At 44.7% G+C, this 12,408-nt stretch overlaps 1 protein-coding gene across 1 annotated transcript; it reads right to left on the bottom strand.

Moving 5' to 3' along the window:
* Window positions 1-4,218: 4,218 nt before the first annotated feature.
* Window positions 4,219-5,071, bottom strand: LOC136481403 (calmodulin-binding protein 25-like). Its single transcript, XM_066478754.1, has one exon. It carries the CDS (start codon window positions 5,032-5,034, stop codon window positions 4,387-4,389), a length of 648 nt encoding a protein of 215 aa, XP_066334851.1. The 5' UTR covers window positions 5,035-5,071; the 3' UTR covers window positions 4,219-4,386.
* Window positions 5,072-12,408: the final 7,337 nt, after the last annotated feature.

Genomic DNA, 12,408 nt, shown 5'->3' with positions numbered 1-12,408 from the left:
GGCATTGAGGGTTAGATGGTTCAAACTAACCCTGAAATAACCAAGAAACTGATGAAGGAAGGCAGAAGCAGGAAGACAAAGTCCAGCGCGGACAAAGGAAACAAAAAGGACAATCTCACCAGGACCCGGAGCCAGAACCCGATGCTCGCCCGAAACTCTCCATTCAGCGATGACTTTGCTTTGGATCAAGCCATCACTAACGAGCTCGCGCAGCTGGTCTTCACTTGTTGTTGGAGCCGGCCAAACCTTCTGAGCTGCCCTCATGGCCACGAACTCCTGGTTTTCAATCAAAGACAGGGAAGACTCCTCGTCCACAAAGGTCGCCTGAGACTTGCTTGTGGTTTTCTTCTTTTCCATGAACTGGCGGAAGCAAAAAAGGCGCTAAGGAAGATGAAGCTAGAATGATGGTGCTCGGGTGATGGCGACAATGACGGCGGCGGATTTCTGAGAACTAGGGTTTAAAGGCAAGAGCTGGGTGACAAGGGAAAGGAAGATAAAAGGTCTTTAAATAGATTTCTCAGTAATACAAACGGCCCACAAGGCCCGTTAAAGCACAATGTGGGAACGCAACGGTCCATTTACCGATGCAGCTAAAATGATGGAGGGCACGAATCCTCACAACGGTAAAAACCAACGGGCAGATTTCAGACTTATCCGTCCAACGCCACGGCAGGATTATCAGATTGATACAAGAACGACCCGTCAAACCAAGAAGAAAGAAAGAAGAAAGAAAGGGCTACCTCACGAGGAACAAAAGAACCCGGTTATGTAAGAAAGAACTCGGTACTCTCATGAACGACAGGGATCACAACAGAAAAGTCAAAGACAACTCAGAAGACAAGATTCGTTACATTACAAGCGACTTCAAAAATAGAAGATTACAAATCTTACAAGACCCAACGAACTCAGCACCACGAAAAGCAAAGTAGCAAAGAGGAACACGGACACGACTAGGCTCTGGAACGACTACGTGTCCCAAATTGCTACTCGGAAGGACAAACCGCCATCAGTTACACTGTTTTCTTCAAAGGACGGACGCAGTGCATCCAAGGCGGAAATCGACAGCACGGCAGGGCAACATGGAGCATAGAAGACCGGCAGGCATCTGTCTACCCAAGACCGATGTGATGCTGGATATGGTGTTGATCTGCACCGGACGGTCTCAAGACAGGCGACGAGGATCAACCCAGAACTGCTGGATGAAGGAACGAAGCCCACATCACAAGACTTCCTCCAACTACCACCACGTACATCCTGGCACAATGCTGTCGTGGGATCAGCCTACCTCTAATCCCTATCACAAGACTTCCTCCATCTACGACAAGACACACAGAAACTACAAAACATGCCCGGGGGCTGCTCTACTTCACAAACTATCATGTTCATGACCACCAAGGTTTCAACAGAATATCCAATGAATGAAAACAAGTACTCAGGGACAGTATTTATAGACCAAAGGATCGGCGCACATGAACTAGGAGTACCAACGAAATAGGCCTAACAAAGGACACAGTGAAAAGACAGGACACAATAATGGACGACTCAGGCGAGAGGAAGCGGTACTCGAAGACGGGCATATTCGGAAGAATATACCAGCACAGTACAACCCGTGAACAAAAGGCATTTACACTCAACCACCACCATACAACTACATCTGACAACAGCAAAACTATCAAAGAATACGCCAAAACCACGCATCTGAGTTCTTCCTGAATAAAACAACACGGATATACGCTCGGGGGCTTGGCCAGCATCATAGCTTAAACAACACTGAGCTAGGGAGCTCGGCCTTCATTTTCACCTATTCCCGGAGGCTCGGAACCAAAGACAAAGGACCAAGAATACAAGAAACTCAAGACTACAACGACGACACATCAAGACTCTTCATCCGACTTCTTTTCTAAAAAGAAGAACTCGGATAAAGCACGGGGCCGTAGGAGACCCTCCAACTTTTACAAACAAAAGCAAGAGGCTCGAGGGCTACACTCAGTGAGTGCAATTTTTTGACATAAGCTCGGAGGCTGCTTACCGCAAAACTACTCGGATGATGACGTAATCCAAGTCTCGGGGACTACTTCAGAACACAAAATTTTCAAACAACATAAAGGATCAAGACCCTCCAACTTTTTGTTCCAAATAGCAAGAGGCTCGGGGGCTACACTCAGTGAGTGCCTTTTTCTTTGAAAAAGCGCACGTCACCAATAGGCTTCCTCAACGCAGACCACTTCAAGACATTACGGCAAAAAGAACCCGGAACAAGCCATGTTCGAGTTCTTTTTTATAAAATTTCAACGAACAATCAGGGCAACTTCAAGACAAGATCCTCCAGCTCCTTGTTCCAAATAGCAAGAGGCTCGGGGGCTACAACCAGATGGATGCACTTTTTCTTCAAAAAGCACTCACCACCCAAAGATCCCAAGGAGCGCTACAAGGTTTCACTTCAGAAAACGCTCGGATGACATTTTGTTCCTACTCAACAAGACTAGAAGGAGCAGAGCGAGATTTTCAGAGCTCAACCATGAAGTGCTCGGGGGCTTGTCGATGCGGGACCCACAGGATACCCCGCAAGGCAGAAAGAAGATCTAGTCCAACTAGGATTCTTTCCATATAATCGTAGTAGTAGAACTATTAGGTAATCCTATTAGGAAATCTCATTGTAAACCGACTAGGACTCTGGCCTCCTGACTATATAAAGGAGGGCAGGGCTCCTGAGAGAAGGACAACGGTACAACACAACACTTTACAATCAATCTAACGCAAAGGCTAACGCCGACTGGACGTAAGGTTATTACTCGATCCACGATCGAGGGCCTGAACCAGGATAAATCGACTGTCTCTTGCGTTAACCATCGAGTTCAGCATACGCCGAAGCCCGAACATACTGCCCCGGGTACCCCCGTGGCAGGCTATCGGTGGTAAAACATCGACAGTGCCTAACTCTCTTCGCCAACCAAACGCTGTCCAGAAAAATTGTGGTGGCGGCTCAGTGTGGCGTGGCAGGTGAAGGCTGGCAACCAAACACCCCCGAATTCCCCGCAGAAAATCCGAGATCGACTCTCCATTGCCATCTCTAGTGTTGGTCCAGCTCGGGATGGATGAAGCCACGATGACGCCTATAGGGCCTGGGTGACCTGCCGAAGCCGTGTTGGCCGCTCAAGCAACCACGCATTCCGAGCCGTGGTAGGGAGTTGGAGGCAGGCTGACGGAGTTCATTGAGAGTGACGACGAGGGCCGGGGAGCCTCTTGTGCACGAGAAAAAGACACAAGGTGCACAACATGTCGAGGTATATGCATAAGCCAATAATGTATAGGGGGATACGACCCAATTTTGAGCGTACCGAGTGTGTGCAAACAAGAGGTGCTTTTTGAGGAGAGTGCTTGCATGTATGAGGAGATGTGTAGGAAACCAACAATCGCCCTTTCTACTGCAAGTGCCTCCGATAACAAGATGTACAGGCAACCAATCAGACTCGCATTATATATTGGTCAGTCATGAGAGATAACAAGGCAGGGTAGTCATCGCTAGTCGCTCGATGATGGACGATATCTCCATCTCAGAATTAGCGCCTGTATTCCAGAATGAAATATAAATCTCGTTTTTTGACGAGTCAAACCATTCCAAATTTAACTAAATATTTATATGAAAACAAGGTACTAATAACTATGATTCATAATTAGTATTACTAGATTATTAATTTTAGAATGTATTCTCGTAATAAACATATTTAAAGAAGATAAAATATTGATGTATTTTCTATAAACTAGTCACAAAGGATATTTGAAGATGAAAATAGTTCTCATTATTCTTTGGGGCGGGGAAGGAAAGGACGTGCTGCTGACCCATGCTCTGTCGCTGTTTTATTCGCTTTGGCTGGCCTGCGGCCTGCCTGCCTTCGTCTCGACGTATCGTAGGGTCTAAGCTAACAATAAATAAACATCATTATATATATGTGTGTGTTGAGAACGATCGATTCGTTTTGGTGCTCTTGGATGGATTGGCCTAGCTGATTGGCTGAATGGCACTGTTGCAGCACCGGGCGATCAATGGTCATCAATAATGAGAATGGATGGATCACCGGTTCATCACCAGGCAGTTAAGGCGCCGTTGGCTTCGCTAAAAAAAAACCAGAATATTGTTTCGGCTAATTTATTGTGAGACCAAAATACTATTTCGATTAAAAAAACAAGATAAAAAGTACGGATTATAACAAGGGCACATGCACCGAACGAAAATCGATTCCTATGTATAGGAGCAACAAGGAGATGCTTGTTCATGCATCCATCCATGGACAGACACTATCATCATCGATCAACGGATCAACTAATCCATCTTACGTATGAGATGGATTATCTATCGTGGATCATGTTCGTGTTCATGGATGCGAGCTAGTACAAGAGTGCGTCCCACGACTCCAAGGTAGGGAAGCCAGCGCCGCCGCAATCGCTGCTGCTGTAGCCCGCTCCTCCGAGTCCGACACTAACACCGCCACCACCGGCCTCCGCCGCCGCCGGACGCACGGACGCGGCCGGCCCGGTCGTCCTCCGGGCGGACCCGGACCCGCCGATGCCAAGCAGGAGCGCCGACGTGTCCAGCGTCGGCAGCGCGCCTCGTGCTGCGGCGCGGTAGGGCGCCGGGCGGCAGAGGCTGCTCGCCTCGTGCGGCGGCGGCGGGGGTGCCAGAGGCGGCAGCAGGTCGTCGGCGCCCGTCACCTGATGCACCATGCGCCGGAAGCTGGTGGGGTCCGCGGTGATGTACGTGGTGGGCACCTTCCGCGACGGCCGCGGCCGGCGCCTGCTGGACGCTCGGCGGGCCGCCGCGGGGCGGAGTTGCTTCTGGTGTTGGTTGCGCGGCGGCGGGGACGGGGACGGGGATGGCGTGGTGAGGTCCGGGTCGTAGAGGACCACCGCCTGGTGCTGGTGATGGATGGGCACGGGTACGGGTACGGCAGGGTGCCATGGCGGCGGCGAGATGGTGGAACCGGCGGAGTGGGTAGAGTCCGTGTGCACGTCGGCGGCGGCGGCGGCCATGAGCATCGTGCAGCAGGATCGCAGTGGAGGCAGATGAGCAGAGCAGGCGAGACAGGGGAGGAGGGCCGCGCTGTGCGGCGGCTTATATGCAGGGGAGGTGGGGCAGCGCCCAGTCGGCCTCGCCCCGGGCCAGGGGCCCACAAGAGCGGTGAGCACACGTACCTAGCAGGCGGTCCCACGATGGCAGTGAGAGAGAGGTTTGACCATGGAACTCGGAATTTTCAATAAGAAAAATGCATCTCTATTTCTCCCCGGAAAGGAAGTGCGACTGAGTCACTTAATTTCAAACAGAACTTTCTCAACCTGTACTAGAATCCCTGAAGCAAATATAAGTATAAAGGTCATACTTAGTAGTACTATGATGATTAATCAAAATCCACTTATCTATTCTATCTTTTATATATTTGTATTTTTTTATGTAAAATCTACATATCAAAATCCACCGGCTATTATTTTAAATTTTTTTATAGTTGTTAGATTTAATGTGGGCCAGGCCCATATATTATCTAATTAAATCAAATAAATTCTAAGGCTCATATATTAAATAATGTGCGCAATGTTATTTAGTCCCATACGGGATTTTGACTGAATGTTGACTCGACTTAAAGGTGCGGACTGTGTCTGTCCACATTGAGAAGGTTGAGAAATGATGAGGCGAGCCACACAAGCGTGCGCCGCTACCAGCCCCTACGCGATGCGGGACATGAAAAGTTTTGCCACTCAAATCAATTATGGGTACGAGTTTCTGAGTTACGGGAGTTTCTCCTCCTAATAAGCAAAATAATGAGAAGAGTGAATTATGGGAGTTTCTAAGTTACGAGAGTTTCTGCTCCTAATAAGGGAAATAATGAGAAGAGTGATGGGAGTTTCATGAGTTTCTGCCCCTAATGAGGTAGAGTTATGGGAGTTTCTGCTCCTAATAAGGAAAATAATGAGAAGAGTGAATTATGCGAGTTTTTGAGTTATGAGAGTTTCTGCTCCTAATATGAGAAATGCTGAGAAGAGTGATGGGAGTGTTAGGAGTTTCTGCTCCTAATGAGGTAGAAAGGCTCATTTCAACATTTGTCTCTCGATCCAACGCACAAACACATCCACTCCTTCTGCTGCATCCAAGGCTTCCCCGTCCCGGTTCCTACGAGCACGGGAATAGGGAGAGCAGTCCTTCGAAACCGAGTTGTCAACGAGTTCATCTGCCATCAGGTTTTTGAGGAGCGATCACGCGACTGCTCGATCGATCCACGACCTACGACTTCATCTTCTTCCCAGTGTTCGTGACGGCGGCGGCAGTTCAGCACTACAACCTCTCTACACTGCATCGAGCCGGACGACTACACCAATAGACGCTATGTCGACTAGCGCAACCGGCTCTGGTGTCGCTGGGTATGTTCTAATTCATCCCTTATCTTCAGCGATTAAAATCATGATTATTAGTATCATCTACATGTCCATGTCACTTAGGTCACACGTGCACATATATGAGGCCACAAACGTGTTCTTAATCTTTTTCTGGATTAAATTAATACTGAAATTGCCTAAATTTCTAACAATCCAAAAACCTGATAGGCATTTTTCGCTAGTGGGCTTTGCGAGCATGCTGAAACCAAATATTTTTGAGGGCACTCATTACAAGAGGTGGCGGCAGAGGTGCATTCTATGGTTGACTGCTATGCACTGCTATTTTGTTGTTGAACCTAGAGCTGTTGGGCCGCATACTCCTGAGGAGGAGTGTGCGTTCCAACATGCTGATACTACGTTCAAGGGTACAATTCTGAGCCTGCTAGGAGACTCTATAATAGATGCATATGTGCCGCTACGAACTGATAAAGAGATGTGGAATGCACTTGATAAATGTTCTGTAGTAGAACAAGCTCATGAGATACAAACACTAGCAAAAGAGCTCGAAATTTTTGGTTGTGTATTGACAGATAAGTTTGTGGCAGGCTGTATCATTGCAAAGCTACTATAGGATTGGACAGATTTTGCTATTTCTTTGAAACATAAGAGATAGGAGTTTGGCATTGGCGACCTCATTGGCTCTTTGGATGTTAAAGAGAAGGCGAGAGCAAAGGATGTCCGTGGAAACAAAATTGTTGAGGGAGGTTCCAGTGCCTATGTGGTGTAGAAAAATCCTCAAAATTCTCGCAAGAAGAAATTCCAGTAAGAACTCAAACAAAAGAACACAACATCTTTTAAGAAGAAGAAGAACAAGAACAAGAAAAAGGGAAATTGTTTCACATGTGGTAAGCCAGGGCATTATGCTAAGGATTGCCCAAGTAGAAATCTACAAACAGGATTGAAGCAGATGGAGGAACATCGGGGTATGGTAATTTATTACCTATAGTTCTTTTAGTTTTTCATTCACCTGATTGGTGGGTGGATACAGGAGCTAATATTCATATGTGTTGATATTTTTTGTTTTCTTCTTATCAGGTTGGGCGGACTTCCTCCTTGTTGATGGAGAACGGGGCGCGTGCGGCTGTACGTGGTGTTGGTACGATCGATCTAAAGCTTACTTCAGAAAAGGTCGTGCAACTAAAGAACGTGTAGCATGTCCCCTCAATAAGGAAGAATTTAAATAGTGGTTCTCTATTATGTCATGATGGCTATAAACTTTTATTTGAGTCAAATAAGTGTATACTTTTTAAGTATGGGACATTTGTGGGAAAAGGCTGTGAGGGCGGAGGCTTGTTTCGCTTGTCTTTAACTGATGCATGTGTTCATTCTGTGAACCATGTGAGCCAGGATAATGAGACAAATGTTTGGCATTCGCGTTTATATCATATTAATTTTGGTTGTATGACTTGCTTAGCTAGTTTAAATTTAATCTCGAAATTTGATTTGGTCAAAGGTTTTAAATGCCATGTATGTGTTGAATCTAAACAACCTCGCAAGCCTCACAAGGCTGCTGCGGCAAGAGACTTAGCACCATTAGAACTAATCATTCTGATCTATGCGAAATGAATGACAAGTTGATCAAAGGTGGCAAAAGGTATTTCATGACGATTATAGATGATTGTACTAGATTTTACCATGTGTATTTACTGAAATCAAAAGATGAAGCATTGCATTATTTTATGATCTATAAAGCTAAAGTAGAAAACCAACTAGAGAAGAACATCAAACTGTTGCGGACTCATCGCGGGGGAGAATATTTCTCAAATGATTTTTCTGAGTTTTACGCGGAGCATGGGATCATTCATGAGAGGACACCGCCAAACTCACCACAACCCAATGGGATTACAAAGAGAGAACCGCATTCTAACTAAGTTAGTTAACGCCATGTTAGAGACAGCGGGACTATCTAAGGAATGGTGGGGTGAGGCAATATTGATAGCATGTCATGTCCTGAATAGAGTGCCCACTAAAAACAAAGAAATTATGTCATTTGAGGAATGGGAGAAGAAGAGATTAAATCTCTCTTATCTGTGAACGTGGGGTTGTTTGGCAAAGGTGAATGTGCCAATTAATAAGAAACGAAAGCTTGGGCCCAAAACCGTTGATTGTGTCTTTTTTGGATATGCTATTCACAGCGTGGGTTATAGATTTTTAATAATAAATTCTAGAGTGCCTGATATAAATGTTGGTACTATCATGGAATCTAGAGATGCTATATTTTTTTAGAATGAGTTTTCTATAAAAATACACCTAGCACTTCTAGTCATGAGTCTATTTCATTTCATGAGACAAATGAACCAGTAATACACGCTGATGTTGAAACCCATGTGGAAAAACATGAGGAGCATAATAATATAGTCACTCGAAAGAGTAAGAGACAGAGAACTGCATAGTCTTTTGGTGAAGACTGTTATATACCTCGTGGATGACACTCCTAAAACCATAGAAGATGCATATTCATCTCTTGATGCTAACTTATGGAAGGAAGCTATTCAGAATGAGATAGACTCTATAATATCTAATGAAACTTGGGAGGTTGTTGATCGTCCTTACAGGTGTAAACATGTGGGATATAAATAGGTGTTCAAGAAAAAGTTTAGGCCTGATGGTACTATTGAGAAATAAAAGGCGAGGCTTGTAGCAAAGGGCTATGCACAGAAAGAGGGTGAAGATTATTTTGATACTTATTCACCAGTTGCCCATCTAACGACTATGCGAGTGCTACTTTCCTTGGCTGCCTCACATGGTCTTCTCGTTCGTCAGATGGATGTTAAGACAACTTTCTTGAATGGAGAGCTTGAGGAAGAGATCTATATAGATTAGCCGGATGGATTTGTAGCAAAGGGGCAAGAGGAAAAGGTGTGTAAGTTATTGAAATCTTTGCATGGTCTAAAACAAGCTCCTAAGCAGTGGCATGAGAAGTTCGACAGAACTCTGACATCAACCGGCTTTGTTGTCAATGAAGCTGATAAATGTGTATATTATCGGTGTGCTGGAGGAGAAGGTGTGATCTTGTGCTTATATGTGGATGGTATACTAATTTTTGAAAATAATATTAATGTGGTCAAGGAAGTGAAAGACTTCTTGTCAAGTAACTTTGAAATGAAGGATTTGGGAGAAGCTGATATTATTCTTAACATAAAGCTACTCAGAGAAGGAAATGGTGAGGTAACTCTTGTGCAATCCCACTATGTGGAAAAGGTGTTGAGTCAATTTGGATATAGTGACTGTACACCTGCTCAACTCCTTATGACCCAAGTATGCTATTAAGAAAAAATCGTAGAATAACACAGGATCAATTGAGATATTCTCAAGGTATTGGCTCTCTTATGTATTTAGCTAGTGCAACAAAGTCTGACATCTCATTTGTTGTGAGCAAACTCAGCCGATTTGTTTCAAATCCGTGGGGTGATCACTAGCGTGCTCTTGAGAGGGTACTACGCTATCTAAAAGGGACTATGAGCTATAGGATTCACTATACCAGGTATCCAAGGGTACTAGAGGGTTATTGTGATGCAAATTGGATATCTGATGCTGATGAAATTTATGCCACAAGTGGATATGTGTTCTCACTTGGAGGTGGCGATGTTTCATGAAAGTCTTGCAAGCATACCGTCTTAACGAGACCAATAATTAAAGCAGAACTCATAGCACTAGATACTGCCTCAGTTGAGGCTGAGTGGCTCCGTGAACTCCTTATGGATTTACCGGTGGTCAAAAACCAATACCTGCTATTTCCATGAACTGTGATAATCAGACATTGATAATCAAAGTGAACAGTTCTAGGGATAACATGAAGTCTACAAGGCATGTTAAGAGGCGGTTAAAATCTGTCAGAAAACTGAGAAACTCCAGAGTAATAGTGTTGCACTATGTCTATACATCTAAGAATCTGACAAATCAGTTTACAAAGGGACTATCACGCAATGTGATAGATGGTGCATCGAGGGAGATGGGCTTGAGACCCACTCAAAGTCATTCCATAGTGGTAACCTGTCCTATGTGATCAGAGGTCCCGTGAAGTATGATGGTGAAATAAGCTAGTGGTTGACTGATGGAGAGATCCCTTATAATAAGGTCCAAATCATTTGAGATGCACGTTTCTCCTATGCTCTATGGCAGGTTGGTTTATACCTTAATGTGATCCGAGTGGCTTATTTAAGCAGGGATGTTATCCTACAGAACATCCTAGAAGGAACACACCTATATGAGTTTGACTACTAGTCATAGTCTATGAGATGTGGGTAGTCTCTAGATACTCATGAAAGGCCTCGAAGTGTGACTTATATGCTTCAACCAGAGGGGATGCTTGTAGCAGCCTAGTACCAGAAAAGAACTTTGGTGAAACTCACTTCACACAAAACTGTCAATTCAAGGCATAGCCCATTGTTCAGTTTTGACTGAATGTAACCTCTGTTCTAGACGGATGTTCAACTTAACAGTCTCCGTTGAAACTCTGGTATATCAAAGAATAGTGGATTGAAGATTATTTAACATGTGTCCTAAAATTTGGTGGGGATTGTTAGATTTAATGTGGGCCAGGACCATATATTATCTAATTAAATCAAATAAATTCTAAGGTCCATATTAAATAATGTGCACAATGTTATTTAGTCCCATAAGGGATTTTGACTGAATATTGACTCGACTTAAATGTGCGGACTGTGTCTGTCCACATTGAGAAGGTTGAGAAAAGATGAGGCAAGCCACAGATGCGCGCGCCGCTATCGGCCCTGACGCAACGCGGTGCGGGACATGAAAGGTTTTGCCACTCAAATCAATTATGGGCAGGAGTTATGGGAGTTTCTGAGTTACGGGAGTTTCTGCTCGTGACGACGGGAGTTTCTGCCCCTGATAAGGAAAATAATGAGAAGAGTGATAGGAGTTTCAGGAGTTTCTGCCCCTAATGAGGAAAGTTATGAGGGGAGTTACGGGAGTTTACCGTAACATGCGTCTCCTCTCCTCCTGTGGCGTCAGTCTCCTCTCCTCCCTCCCGTGGTGTCCCCTTCCCTTCTAAGGCTGGCTCATGCGTCCTTTGGCTTGTTTGGCTGCAAGATAAATAGAAAGGCTCATTTCAACATTCGTCTCTCTCGATCCAACGCACAAACACATCCACTCCTTCTGCTGCATCCAAGGCTTCCCCATCCTAGTTCCTACGAGCACGGAAATAGGGAGAGCAGGCCTCCAAAATCGATTCGTCTACGAGTTCATCTGCTTGGGTGAAGGGCGGCCATCAGGTTTTTGGGGAGCGATCACACTACTGCCCGATCGATCCACGACCTATGACTTCATCTTCTTCCTGGCATTCGTGATGGCGGCGGGAGTTCGGCACTGCAACCTCTCTGCACTGCATCGAGTGGGACGACTACACCAACATACGCTATGTCGACTAGCGCAACCGGCTCTGGTGCCGCTGGGTATGTTTTAATTCATCCCCTATCTTTGGCGATTAAAATCATGATTATTAGTATCATCTACATATCCATATCACTTAGATCACATGTGCACATATATGAGGCCACAAACGTGTTCTTAATCTTTTTCTAGATTAAATTAATACTGAAATTGTCTAAATTTCTAACAATAGTTGGGCATCTTTTTTTAAAAAACATAGGTGTTATGGGATCCCGCTCTGCTCCTCTTGGCTCTGCAGTCTCGTAGTTTCTTCTTTGCGGAATCGTGGGAATAGAAAACGTTCAAGGGAGCAACAAAACAAAAGTTGTTTTTCTTTATATATAATATAGGTAGCACCGCTTACTGATGTGTTGCCTTTGCCAGCACTAAACAAAACAACACACAGAATGGATCTAATGACGATATGAAAGAGTAGGCAAAATTGATGATCTTGTATTTATTTATTTTTAAAATGAATTCATGAGGATTATTTATATGGAGCCTCCAATTAGTTTAAATCGACTTTGAAATTTGTACAAAAAACAAACAAATGCTTCAAATTAATCCAGCTAAGTTGCATCTGATTAATTC

The sequence above is a fragment of the Miscanthus floridulus genome, chromosome 9 (genome assembly GCF_019320115.1).
Source record: "Miscanthus floridulus cultivar M001 chromosome 9, ASM1932011v1, whole genome shotgun sequence".
NCBI classification, from domain to species: Eukaryota; Viridiplantae; Streptophyta; class Magnoliopsida; order Poales; family Poaceae; genus Miscanthus; species Miscanthus floridulus.
Note: the sequence above shows the minus strand (reverse complement) of the source record. Positions and strands in the feature narration are given on the sequence as shown.

Excerpts from the sequence above, each read along its gene's own strand:
- LOC136481403 (XM_066478754.1), bottom strand. The coding sequence starts at position 5,034 with ATGCTCATGGCCGCCGCCGCCGCCGACGTGCACACGGACTCTACCCAC.